This window comes from Clinocottus analis, unplaced genomic scaffold, assembly GCF_023055335.1.
Source record: "Clinocottus analis isolate CAN_PGR_092001 unplaced genomic scaffold, fCliAna1.0.p SCAF_3, whole genome shotgun sequence".
Lineage (NCBI taxonomy): Eukaryota > Metazoa > Chordata > Actinopteri > Perciformes > Cottidae > Clinocottus > Clinocottus analis.
Window position 1 is genome coordinate 7,032,758 of NW_027176042.1, and position 14,013 is coordinate 7,046,770.

The 14,013-nt window shown below is 43.3% G+C and overlaps 1 protein-coding gene across 2 annotated transcripts; it reads right to left on the reverse strand.

Annotated features, from left to right (window-relative positions):
• Positions 1 to 4,063: 4,063 nt before the first annotated feature.
• bin2b (bridging integrator 2b) lies at positions 4,064 to 13,648 on the reverse strand. Of its 2 annotated transcripts, none has more exons than XM_068594514.1 (12): positions 13,297 to 13,648; positions 11,596 to 11,676; positions 10,848 to 10,902; positions 10,324 to 10,418; positions 9,818 to 9,913; positions 9,580 to 9,687; positions 9,402 to 9,487; positions 8,346 to 8,421; positions 8,086 to 8,168; positions 7,100 to 7,901; positions 5,224 to 5,316; positions 4,064 to 4,528 (listed from the first exon to the last, which is right to left on the reverse strand). In XM_068594514.1, exons 1-12 carry the CDS (start codon positions 13,387 to 13,389, stop codon positions 4,418 to 4,420), a joined length of 1,779 nt encoding a protein of 592 aa, XP_068450615.1. In that variant the 5' UTR covers positions 13,390 to 13,648; the 3' UTR covers positions 4,064 to 4,417. The 2 variants fall into 2 exon arrangements, with proteins under 2 accessions (XP_068450615.1, XP_068450614.1); XM_068594513.1 differs by having other exon boundaries at positions 4,064 to 4,531.
• Between the last annotated feature and the right edge of the window lie 365 nt (positions 13,649 to 14,013).

Below are 14,013 nucleotides of genomic sequence, written 5' to 3' on the forward strand. Positions count from 1 at the left end.
ACAGGACTGTCTGCGCTATGTCAGAGTATAGGTGATAAAAGACATAACACACACCTCCTCTGAGTGTCTGTGTGTTGTCTCAAGCACTGAATGATGGAGGAAAGGGCGCTCTTCCCTCCACGCACATACGCGCATACCACCGACACACACAGACACACACACACACACACAATAAAAACAACACGGCCGCTAATGTGTGCCTCCAAAGGTTCAGATCTAGAATCATGACTTTATTATGTTTGCTAAAGCCAGTAAGAGATCAGTGTCAATGGATTATAAAACTTGTGTTCCTCACCCAAATGCAAGGGCGTTCCTATTTTTGTAAAAGTATTTTAAGTCCAGGTAGTTTACTCACATATTTCCTTGCTTGCAGTAGGTTGGATTACTGTTACTAGACTGAAGGACCTTTGATTAAATTCCTGTCACCCGGCTGGACCTCCACGGTGGAGTTTTTTTGTGTTGCTGAAGCATGACCTCTGACCTTTCCCTGACCTCTTTTCTTCCTTTGGGATAGAGGAAGAAAAAAAATAGTATCATTACAGGAAGACATTAAGTTTAAAGATTTCCGTAGGGAGTAACTTTCTCAGTCATTCATGGTTTCCCCACTTGATTCATACCCGAGCTTCTGTAATCCTTTAGCTTTCTCAAGGCGGACGGTTTGGGTGAACTTTTCATTTTGCTAAAAAACATCCTTACAAATACATAGCAGTGTGAGTGTGCACAGTAGAATTGGTAACACATGCATTTGCGTACAGCGTGCGTTCTGCTGGGGAGGAATGTGAAACTCCCTTCAGGGCTCTTCAGAGTTTATCTATCGTCCACCACATCAATTCAAACACTACTTCTTAACGCCGCCGCGAGCTAATACAGCAGTTAGCCCCGTGTAACCTACGCGCCAGCTCCCCAGAGGAAGCCGTGAGGAAAAACTCACACAGCAAACAAGCAGAGCAGCACGAGACGAAACGGGCCTCTGAGACGTTCTTGCCCAGATTGAGCCCCTCATTGAGAAGGTAACAATGCGCTATATTCACATTGGAGCACAGCCCAGAGCCTTCCACTGTGACTATCATCCTTCAATATGAACCACTCGGTGATGGAGCAACTCTAAAAATAACACAAACTTAGTTACTGTTGGACTTCGAACAAAAAAGGGAAGCCTTGTGTGTGGTTGTCCCTGTCCTGGTCTTTCAGCGCAGTATTTCCACTGGTTGCAGAAAAAATATATATAAATATTTCACTGAGATTCCGTCTCCACCGATGTCTGGTTTCTCCGTCAATCCCTCACAGCTACTGGCACATTTTCACTGCGACAGAAAGAATGAAACTAGAAGGAAGTTTGTGTTGGAGTATATGCTCAGAAAGGAAATGCAACGTAAATACTTCATTTGCTTCATTTTTTTTTTTGCTTTAATAATATAAAAGCCTTAGCTGCTGCTATAAAACGATAACTATGCAGATGTCCACTTGTAAAGGCTTCCTGTGAGTTAAAAGAGCCATCGGTTGATGTAAATATGTTCAGCTCGTGCTCAGAAAAAATGTTGCAGGGAAGGAAAAATGTTTTCTCTGCTTCATTGGCAACAACAACAGCTGTGAATCAGAGGTCCTGTAAGTTGTAAACCACTTCCTATCCAGATGTTATTTCATAAGAGAATTCCCCCCCAAAAAAGAGAAAAGCTAGAATTACACCAAGACCCTGTGTCACTGTGGTGACTTCATGAAGCAGGATTGGTGCAGGACGAAGGTTTACTCCTATAAGAGAGACTTGCTGCAGTATATTCTCATCTGTAATTAAAGAGACCCCAGGCACACTTTTGTACCAACCATTATTCCTGCCTCTAAGCCGTGGACCCCAGCTAATGCATTAAAATGAGTGATTACCTCACGTTTTAGGACCTGTTTCCAAGTTTGATCGGTCACAAAGAAAATCATTGGTACAGTTGCCTGAACCTTGCTTCCTCAACATTTCCCATGCAGAAATATCCATCTGAGAATGAGAACACGATGACAACTTGAGGTTTAAAGTGAATTCTTGGCCTTAGATTGTTGGTTCAAACAATCTGGCATCAAGGTTTTTTGGTAGAGTGTGGAGGCTTTCACTCATATTACGAAATCTTAGGGGGGGTTTTGGATGTTTTTTTTGTAGCTGGATGAACTTTGTCGTTGGACGTAGAAGTCGACAAGGATGCAAAGTCCTTAAAGTCTGTTGACAGAGTTGGAACACAGTTCCATGATAATATAATCTGCTGGCTGAGATCGTGTCGCATGATAGGGAGCTGTTGTCTGCGTTGAAACTGGTTTGTATAAATCAGCAAATAGCTGTCTGTGGGTCGTACAATACCCATAGACATCTCCCAATCCGCCACACAATGTGAAAACTTAATCTAAATGCTCCTGTCACAATAGATACTGAAGGTATGTAAAGGGACAATCTAATCCCTCTGTTGAATGGTCCAGAGAAGAATGCTTAAAATGCAAGCCACATGGCAATGACTTTTGTCACCAGTACATGGATTGTTATTGGTTAAATTGACACTTGTCTCGCTCCATTTTAGTCTTCTGACCACTCAAAGCACTTTACACTACATGCCATTCACACCAATTTGGGGTTAGGCGTCTTGTCCAAGGACACATCAACATGGACCAGGAGATCGAGGGACGACACCCAGAGGATGAACCCTCTCAACTTTGGTGATCCCCTGAATTTTCCTCGAGTGCCACCATGACTTTCACATTTGTGGTTTTGAGTAAAATCATCCTCAAACTAAAAAATGTATTTGTCCAGTACTTTGGATGATGACATTCTTAATTGGCAAATGTTAGCGTTCTAAAATACTAAAACATGGTGCATTTTATACCAGCTTGATGTCAGCTGGTTAGAATGACTAGACCAGTCATTCCCATTCAAAACAACGTAAGAGGATGGTCAGAGCGGCGACCATTTTTATGCGTAGCCTACCATGTAAGAGAATGTTTCCGTATAAACCGAATTGGGACATGCCAGGGACACTCGTGAGCTTAAACGTGTGACGTCAGTTACCAGGTTTTGGCCTAATGGGATATAATGACAGACCCCCATTACGTGAGCATATTAACATGCTGGCACTAGCATATAGCGCAAAGCTCCGCTGTACCGATACAGCCTCACAGAGCTGCTAGCATAGCTGTAGTGTAGACGATGGGTATTTAAGAGAATACCTTTTTTTACCAGCAAAGCAACAAACAACTTTTAGTGGCCAGAAGTTTGGTTTTGATTGATAAAGCTTGAAACAGATTCCTTTGAATTACAATAACCTGCAATCGCAGAATTCATGTAATTTCTCTTTGGATGATAACAGAACGCTCGGTCACTTTAACTCTCCACAACAACCATCCACTATCCTGCGTGCTGTTCACTCCAACGGCCGGTGTTGTAAACACCACAGGAATAGAAGTGCAATCTTTTTTTTAAGACTTGTTTTTGGACTAAGCGTGTGATGCCATGTTGACAGTGCCAGCTGTTTGCCGGTAACTGTAACCGCACCTAAACCCGAGCCTACACCCAACCAGTCAATCACAGCAAGCAGTCTAAAAAACCCATCATTCAGGGCCGCCTCTGTAGCCGCTCTCATCAACCAGCTGGTTGCGTCTGTATAGTCTGGTGCTGTGTAGATTCTTGAACACACTTCTTCTCATTTTCACATCGTGGAGTTGCCAAACTAGAAGTGTTTTTTTTATTCTTTTTTTTTTTTTAAATAAAAAGACAGACCTTTCCTCCATAAACTCCACAGTCAATCAGTCAGGGTGTCTCAGTTTCCAGAGTCTTGACAATATTTTACACTTTCCATTGTGGTGAGTCACGGCGGGCTTTTCTTAAGCTGTTTACCTGCAGTATTGTAGCAACAACTTCCTGTATTTACAGAAATGCAAATCCTATTTGCTGTCCTTTACCAGTTTTTTTGAGATAGTCATTTACACATTAAACAGCAATGGTCAAGATCAAATTTGCAGAATTTCAAACCAGAACCACATCCGTCTCTCGTTTATATAAAGAACTTTATTAGGAAATGTTACACAAGATCACAGTATCAGGATTATAAAAAAAACATGCATTTTGTTTCACAGTATTTCACAGAAAGACCTTTTAAAAAATCAAATAAGAGCAAAATTACAGAAACATTTACCAATGCTAAACATCTCTTGCAAAAGGTTAAAAATCTTTTCCTTCCAAACGTTGCAACATCCGAGTGCATGAGGCCCCACATGGGACTTGCGCTCATCTGTTTGTGCAGCTTCTGCACCCACAACATATGGGTTCACTCCCTCTGTGTGTGTGTGTGTGTGTGCGTGCGTGCGTGCGTGTGTGTGCGTGCGTATGTTTGAGTCATCGACTGCTCGAAGGGAAGAAGAAAGTATTACAGACTGAGGAGTGACTATTGCCTCACTCTGCCTGAACCGGCTGAAGGAGTTTTTCCGAGAAGATCCCAGAGTGATTTTCTAGATCCCTGTGCTGGTTCCAGCTCTCCTCCCTGATCCCCTTCACCAGCCCTTCCTGCTGAGAGACAGACGGTAAAACGCATGTTAGATCTTGAGGAAACAAAAACCACCCTTCTGATTGAGAGAGAGGGCTCACTTTTGCTATGATTTCCTGCTTTCTAGGGGGCTTGACAATGAAATTATAGATTTTATTCACTTTATTTTCTTAACACGTGAAAGGAAATGTAATATAATTACTTAAATTAAAAAATGTTTTAAAAGTTAAGCGTTATTTGACAAATTTTCTTTTGATGGGAAAATTCTTTAGCACATCTACACGTAATCGGTCGATGGCCATAAAATCAGCTCCATTCATTTACTTAATTTGGTATTAATTTAATGTGAAACTAACAGAACACAACTCGGCAGTGATGGTGAGCTTGGAATATCTCATCTGTCTGCTAACGACATTTTTACAACATCAACTAAGTTGACACAGAGTTGTGAAAACCATCATCTTACGTGTTATTGGATAGTTTCCATTTTGGATTGTTTTGTGAAGATGACTCCTGATGTTTTCATTTCAAACATTTGAAACACTATTTGTATACCTCAGTGTGACACCACCACTGCCTGCCACCCGCAGGAAACTTTTAAAGTCATCTCACGAAAAGAAAAAGAACGGACAAAGCAGACTTTGACGGTCAAAAGTGTGATCTGGAAATGTCTGGAGTTGCAACAGAACAAAACACACAAAAAACGCACACAAACCTCTTGAGTGTCAGCGAACACCAGGATGACGTCTCCCTGTTCGAACTGGAGCAGGCCGTCTTCGGATGCTGCGTGGCTCTCCACCGCCACCCCCTGGTGTCAAACAGGTAGTCAACTTTTAAGAAGGTCAGTTCAACTAAAATAGTAAATAATAGTTGTCACTTTGGAGATGAACAAGCCAAACCTGGCTATGTCCGAAAGGTGGCGCCATCATATTTTCTTTCCTTTTTGTTTTTTACATTTCCGTTTGTGTATGGATCAAAGAAATTAGATACAATATGTTCATTAGTGACCTTTATAAAAAGGCGCTGGTGGGTTTAATTTTAAACTTTAGCCAGGCTAGCTGTTTACCCCGTCCTCCCACAAAGCTAACATAGCAACTCCAGTTCTGCACTTAAAGGGGAACTCCACAAGTTTCATACATTAGAGCAGGAGTCACCAAGCTACTTTAAGGGTACAAAATAATACAAAGGGCTACTTGTTTGATACAAACTTCCTGGACAACAAAGTTGCACAGATCACCTTTTAATAATAATATATGTGAAGTGACTGTCTGATCACGTATCAATGTTGATTATTCCTCACAATAATTATGAACAAGTTCCACAACAATGATGGTAGGAGAAAAAATGTTATCACTTATCACTAAATAAAGTTATAGCCGTGCAAAAAAAACAACGTAATATTTAGTTAAAATAGCTTATTGTGGAAAACAATAAGCAATTTTTTTTTGCAAAACATACATAATTAGTGCAGATATGCGAGCATCAGGTTGTACCACTATTAGTGGCTCAGTGAGCTGCTTTCCTCCACACATCTTTTTAAAACGGAATTGTAGATTTGATACGGACACTCAATGCATGCTCAACGTTGAGCTGAGATCTGTTTTCTGAACAGCAGAAAAGACCTCACGGAGATCTAATTCTGATAAAGATCGGCTTTTGGGAAAATGCCAAAAATAGTCGAGCATGTGCAGTGCAACGACGTATGGTGAACATTTAAAATCAGCATTTCCTCTTATCTGTAAATAATATCGCCCTAGTTTAATAAATACTGACTTCAAGGAAACATGGTGTTCATTTATTGGAATGACAACCACAAAGTGTGCAGGCTTTGTTACTGCAGTGCATTTTTCAGGCTTTTAGAAGAATATTTTAGGAGCCTCTCAATATGCAAAGTTAGAAACATCTGTTTATGGAGCTCCAGGCTGCAGCCTGTCGTTTGTCTTGACCCGCATATACATGAACTGTCAGGCTTTAAAACTGATAGCTGATGGCTTAAAGCAGCGAAACCCATTTTCACCGCTTTGTTCACTGTCTGTGTGTGTGTGTGTGTGTGTGTGTGTGTGTGTGTGTGTGTGTGTGTGTGTGTGTGTGTGTGTGTGTGTGTGTGTGTGTGTGTGTGCGCATTGCAGCGGAACTATGCCACGCGTGATACAGAGAAGAGTTTTAACACAACTATGTTCATGGTCAGTTAATAAAAATAAAAAAAAGGAAAAAAAAAAATCGTAGATTTGTTTTGTTGACGAAGTTCAATTTTTTTTCTCGATTTTTAGAACATGTCTCGCGGACGACAAAATGCCCGCGGACACTGTGTTGGTTACCTCTGAGTCTACAGGTCTTGGGGACTAGCCTAGTACTGCATGTGTGAAAAAAGCTTGGACAAACAACAACTTTGAAAATGGAAAAACAAATCTGTGGATGTTGGAGAAAGAAGTGAGCAGGTTGTGTTGTGGGTAATGTAGGCAGCTTTGGAGAAGGAATAAGAATGTATTTAATAAAAAAAGAAAAAGTCTCTAAATTTGGTCCTCAGTCAGACATTATACAAGTGCAATGCTAAATTAGTCTAAGTACTCTTGTAAATGATAGTTATGTACCTTGTAAAGGAAGCCCGGTGGATTGAGGGAACTGGAGTCATTCGTCTCCTGGTGGACCAATTCTTCAACCCTGGCGGGTAAGAGCGCGGGTCTATTTGTGCAGCGGAAGGAGAGGCGAGGGGCAGGCACCGGTGCAGGTTTTGGCTCAGCCTCCTCTGAAGCTGTGTCACTCACATGCTCTTTCTCCAGACTCTCTGAAGCTGGGTCATTCACATGCTCTTTCTCCAGACTCTCTGAATCTGGGTCATTCACATGCTCTTTCTCCAGACTCTCTGAATCTGGGTCATTCACATTCTCCTTCTCCAGACTCTCTGAATCTGGGTCACTTGCATTCTCCTGCTCTGGACTCTTTGACGCAGGATCACTCGCAGTCTCCTCCTCTGGACTCGTCAGGGCGCTATCTGCAGAATCAGAGGCATTGGACAATCCCTGACACGCTGCCTCCAACTTCGGCACACCCACCCCGGAGTCATCGGACTGGTTCGTAGCCAGGTCGGCTTCCACCTCCGGACTTCGGCTCCGGTCGCTGGTCTCATTGTCGGACACCGACTGCCTGTGGGGTGTGTGGGTGCCGCTGGAGCTGAGATCAGAGTCCGACGAGTTGACGTCTTTGGATGAGGCGCCGCTTTCTTCTGGCAAGCCGGTTTCTTCCGAGGTGCTTTGAGTTCGCTGGACGGGCGAAGAGGGCTCGGCGTCTTTTCCATTTTCGGTGGAAGAGTGGATGGAGACGTGGTCGGTTGGGAAAGCCGTATTGCATGGGATGGGATTCGAGATCAGCAGGGACTTTCTCTTCTTTGTCTTGCTATTTGAGGAAGACAAAGAGGTGCATGCAGCATTTTAATAAGCTAACTGAACAGCCAGAGACCAGCTAGTTTGTATTAGTGCTCCAGGATATTGAACAGAAACATGGCGGACAGACAGCCTTGTGTGATTTACTCAGTGGATGAGACCACAGATGAAGAACCAAATGCAACGCAATGCTGTACCTGTTCAGACCCTTGATTATGAAGGCTTTTCCAGAGTGCTGAGTCTCCAGTTTCTTCATCACATTGTAGAGCTCGCGGTTCAGCTGCAACACAATTGCAACATAAGCACACAAACCAGTATGCAACACAAAGTCCCCACCTTAAATATAATGTAAAGTGGCAGCTGGAATGGAGTTTTCAGGGTGTTTTTTTATGCACACTTCAGTACTTCAAATGATTAGTATGAGAGTTATGAAATAAGAGGAAGTGTCATATCTTACCACGCTCATTTCCTTGTAGAAGACATCTCTCAGGTTTGATATGTTTTGGAACACCGTCACATAGCAACCTATCCGACTACAAACACAAACGCAGCTCTTAGTTTATCTTTTGGTTGATATATCATTCTTGAGTGGATTACTAATTCAGCTTGGCTATGTTGTCGCAAGCACATCCAGGAAAACGTCCATTTAGACAAATTCCATCTCTACATTTTTAAAAGGCCTAAAAGGCAGATTTACACAGGGTTTATTTATATTTTAAAACTTCTAGTCAAGAATACTAGAATAATATTGTTTTTGGGACATTTTGTTCAGATTACAGTAATTAGATTAAGAAGTATTTTTGCTCTAATTTTCCATTATGAAGTAAATGTTTATTTCACAAGCGTTGAATAACAAAATGTTGAATGGTTCCCTATAGGCCTCGCTTTTACGATACACAACTGTTGATATCCTGGAAAAATGAAAGCGTCTCTTACGGCACAGCGGAAGTGTGGTGAGCGTTGCACAACCAAAACAGACAGATGACAGCGCTTTTGTTTTCCCCAGTAGCAACTAATAGCTATATCCGTATTGCAAAAGTTACTATCCCCTAAAATGCAGTATGTCTTGTGCAATGTGGAGTGTTGACAGACTTATGCATTTAATTACCGTCTCACATTCCACTCATTTCCTGTAATCTCTTCGCCCTCAGCCATTTAACAATAGCATAAAATCTTACATAAATTAAAACATTTTATAGTAAAGAATGAGCATTCAGAGCGACTCATGTCTGAACGCCTCAAATAGTACAAATCTAAATTCATTAAAATAAACATGAATGGCTTCGTACAGACGCACACACTTTTCACATATTGCATTTTCCAAATATCCGAGAACTGTCTATAATACCCAACAGGACTCTGAGACGCCTGCTTCTAACTTGTTTATTCACATACTGTTAATCTACCTTCACTTTTTCTTATTTTTACACTTTCCTTCTTGACCCAAAGCTTCCCGTCTGAGGTTCCCCCGAGTGTCATCCACATTACGGGGATGCATCCATTTCCGCCATACCTCTGATAGAGAACTGGTAGCTCCTCCCTCAGCTCATTATTCAATTCCTCAAAGACACTCTGGGTTTTGTTGAACTCCTCCTCCGCCTGTTGATAAGGAGCCGAAAGGAGAGGACTTAACAGAGAGAACACTCATCAGCCGACACTCTTATCTGCTCTTTGTGCAATGCTGATGCTACCTTTGCCGTTTTGGCCTCGTCCCTTTTCTTGGCACTCTGGAGCGCTTCGAGGTGGTGACGCGCTGAATCGTAGTCCACCAGCTTGCGACCGCGTTTGGCTACGCGTTCCTGAAATAATAACCCGCAGAAGAGCTTTCGAAGTGAACCTGTAGTCAACTCGTGAGAAAGGGTCCAAATTCTAGCACACGCATGCAGTTTAGTGGGAACTGCGGCGGGATAAATAAAAGCATCAGGTTACCTTGACTTCGGGGAACTGGCTTGTGTAGTTCTCCATGGTGCGCACAATCTGGTCACTGAGTTTCTCTTCATAATCGTTCCACAGCAAGTCTTCACTCTGAGAGACAGTTATCACGTCAATGCAACTGTAACAATTGTCTCCAAATACTGGACGGATATCACAGCAAAGGAGAACACGAATATGTTATGCAATGTATCAGTAATAATGCAAAAAAAAAAGAAAAAAAAGCAACAAAGAACTTTAATATTTGATGATGTTTTTTTCCATTTGTACATCAATGGGAGTTTTTGATGTGCAGCGGACAAATCCGCAGCAACTGCATGACGCCGTCGCGTCAATATGGGCCGACATTTATGAGGAACGTTTTTTGACATCTTGTTTAATCTATGCCACACACAAAATTATCCTGGAAATGAACACGACCTGCTGAAATAAATGGGATTTCATCAGCTCTCAGATTCAAACCTTCTCAAAAATAAAAAAAATAAAACCCATTGTGGACATACTTCTGTAATGAGTGAGAGGTCCTCCACGCCGTTCCAGTCTGGTTCGTAGACGTCTCGCAACGTCTGCGACAAACGCTTGGACGTCTCATGCACGGCTGTGGAAAGGAACAGGAAATCATAGGACAAAATAGAAAAAGGGGAATAATCCTGACTTCATAACAAACGTATCTTCCAGCATCAGCGGCACTGTGCATTGTGGGTGGTATTGTTTTTTTATATTTAAAAAGGGGTTGTGGCACCCACGCAGAGAAGGTCAGAACAACACTGGTTTCCTGGACTGGAGCTCACAATGCAGCTGACACCAGAAACACAGCACTTTCTTTCTCCTTTTTTTTGCGCATGAATCACATATGCGGGGCTGCGTTTGTGCTTTCCACCGCGGAATTTCCATCTGTCTCGTACAAGAAGGATTGCAAAAGTCGACACAGGATCTGAGAAGAAATCCACTTCCCTATTATTCACAGACTCTCCAGAGGAAAAAGGATGGCGTCCGGTACAACGCGCCGTCTCTGTGTGTGTCCTACCTTTCACTGCTGCGTGGTAGGCTTTGACATCTTTAAACAGTCTGCTTCCATCGATCTGTGTGGGACACAAAGCAGAAAGCCAAAAGAGGTCAAGTCCTCTGTGGACGAGCCGCCCCATTTGTGGATCGTCTCTTCCGCCGAGCCTGGCTTCTCCTTCTGCGCCGAATTCAGAGCTGCGCGTATGCCGCGACACTGCCGTTGGTCACATAATCCAGTTTAAATCAAATTGCAACCCCTTTATTTGATGTGGTGTTGGCGGTGACGTGAAAGCGGCGCGTCTCGTCAGGGTGTAGACTTCCTTCCTGTTAGTTTAGCTCCACCGTGTACTACAGCTGTTGCACTGAACGAGCTTTGAGCAACTTAGAAAGGTAAACCTACGTGACTTTGTATACAGTGAGTTATGAACCACGGCAGTAGCAATGAGACTTAAAGTCGGTGCACTAGTTGAGGCAGTACCGCTACAAAGTAATATCTGTCTTTTGTTTTATCACATTCGCACACAATACTGCACTTTATTGCTATAAAATTTAACTTTTCACTTGTGTCAATTGCTCTTTCCAATGTTACGGTCTCACTTTTCAAATGACCAAAAGCTTATGAGGATGCGGGGTAACCCTTCAAATGTCTAGTTGAGACAAGAGAAAAAATGTAAATGAAGCTGTTCAACTAGAAATATTGACCTTTATTTGAGTCCCGCGGTGAACAGCGGCGGGGACAACGCAGGCAGAGCTGGCGCTAAATAGGTTACCTGTTGTTTGTTGAGGCTCTGGAAACACAGCTCGAACTGCTCGTCCTTGGTCTCCATGGTTTTGCCCAGTTTTTGAAGGACCTGAGGGAGGACGACAGAGTTAGTGTCAACATTCGGCGCGAGTTCAAACCCTAAATGACGACTACTGGAGCTGCAATGATTAAGTTCAACAAATTCTGCATGCAACGAGCATAACGTGCCCGAATCTCTGGTCAATATACTGGCACTCCAACATCATTGTGGGTAATGTAGGCACCAGGGATATTGACAAGGGAGAATGAACGCTTGGACTTCTTTAAAGAAAAGAACTGTTAAAAGATGACATCTCAGGATTTGCTGCATTGTTTTTGATACTTCTACCTTTATTTGTATTCTTCCATGACAGGGTTAAAATAAGTGCCCTTTAATCCCCATATCCGTATCGGCCCATTGCAGATACATTGGTGTCGGTCTAAATGTCAGCCAAAAAGGACGACACGGGACAGAAATGTTAAAGTGGATTTTGAGTCAAGGCTCAAGTTTCAACGTTTTTATTTTGCCATTTGTGCCTCGACTAACAGCCCTGACACATTATAATTTGTTGTGCAGAGCTCTCTGAGTCAACAACAGTTTTGGAAATAAAAACACTCTATAATAAATAAAGAGAACAAATATAAAATATGAAAAAGTCATATTGAAACGGTCACCATCTGGGTGCACAGTGTTAAGGGGTCCAGCACTGTGACCCTTGACAGATGAGCCATGCTGCCACTGTGCATGCAGCTGTTTTAAAAGTCAGCATGCCAGGCATGGCGTGACCTTCAACTCGAACTCTGCAACAACATAAAAGGCTAACATCATCATCTTTCTGCTCCCTTATTTATTTTTCAGGATTACAAAAGCAACAAAAAGTAAAAATCACTGAACAGCTGGGCTCCGGTCCTGCAGACTCCGCAGTGCACGCAAACCATCGCTGCTGTTTTGGGGGAAATTCAAACGAGTCGACCACAAAATGTATGAGAAAAAGTCTCAGCAAGCGAGGGACAGAGAGAGAGAGAGAGAGAGAGAGAGAGAGAGAGAGGAAGTGCACAGTCAGGAAGTGACAGCAGTTTGTGCTACACAACACTGCGCGACGCACAGACGTCCACTGCTGCTTTGTATTACTGCATCACCCAAAACAAAACAAAATCATACAAAAAAAAAGTCCCCTCCTTCCTCTGAGTAGACGGGTTCTTCTTCTCTTCCACTTTTTTTTTTTTTGTCACAGTTTGATCCGCTCGTTTGGGTGCGTTGCCTTTTGAATTACAGCTCGGTGCGGAGCTAGATAACGGGACTGTACACTTCGGGAAAGAGACACAAGCGACAGGGAAACGTGTTCCACACGTTATTATTATTATTATTACTATTATTTGTACACGTACATAACGACCGCGCGCATTGACCTAATCCTCTCTGAATGAGCAGCGGGTCTCCGTTTGTTGCAGATCCATTATGATGGGGACTAAACCCTCACACATGCCTCACACTCCGTTAACTTGAGGACTCTTCCCCTGAGGGGCCTGATCTCGAGGATTCTGTTAACTATGCTCCATCTGGGGCGTTGAAACCGCGGCAGGATGAGGCTGGCTGACAACACATTAGTGCTTCTCTTCTTCTTCTTCTTCTCGTGGACAGCTCTAACGTCACACTGTAACTTCACGAAACTCCATAGCTCGGCCTCACCTTCTCCTGGGCTCGGTTCAAAGACTTCTGGACCCGTTTGGCGAGGAATCCAGCCCCGGCCTGGAGGTTCGGGCCCATCTTGTTCTCTGCCATCGTGGACTTCTTTCTCGGTCTTCCTCCTCACTCAAAAGCGGTCCTCCTCCCACTCTTCTGCTTCCTCTCGAGAAACTGCCTCGCAGCAGCTTTTTTTGCGAGCGACTTTAACTCGAAGCTGCGGAGGTGGAGCAACAGCACAAGTGTCAAGGCGCGGGGACGCACGCGCAGACAGACGCGCACGAAAACCAGCAGTGAAGTTCTTCACATCGGAGTCCGTGTCGTGTTCGCGCTTGCTGAGGGATTAGCTGACTGTCTCTGTGCGTCCGGACCTGTCCCAACACACATCGCGTCACGCGGTTGCCAAACTGCCGCCAGTGGAAGTCATCCAACTACACACCTGAAAGGCATGCGAGTAGATTGCGTTACCTGCAGTGACGCGTAGCTGAGTCAGCGACGTGTTTTTTTTGTTGTGTATGGGGGAGGGGGGGTGTATGCTATAAAATAAATGAAGTATTGGACAAGGCTTTGTACGAAAAACCACTTGTCAATGTTTTAAAATGGCATGTATGACGCACGCGCTGTTACAGCAGCCCGGCCGATATTGATTTATGTATTATTTATGTGTCGCTTGTTGGTCGGTTTTACACGTCTCTGCTACTGATGCCAAACCCCCCATCAGCT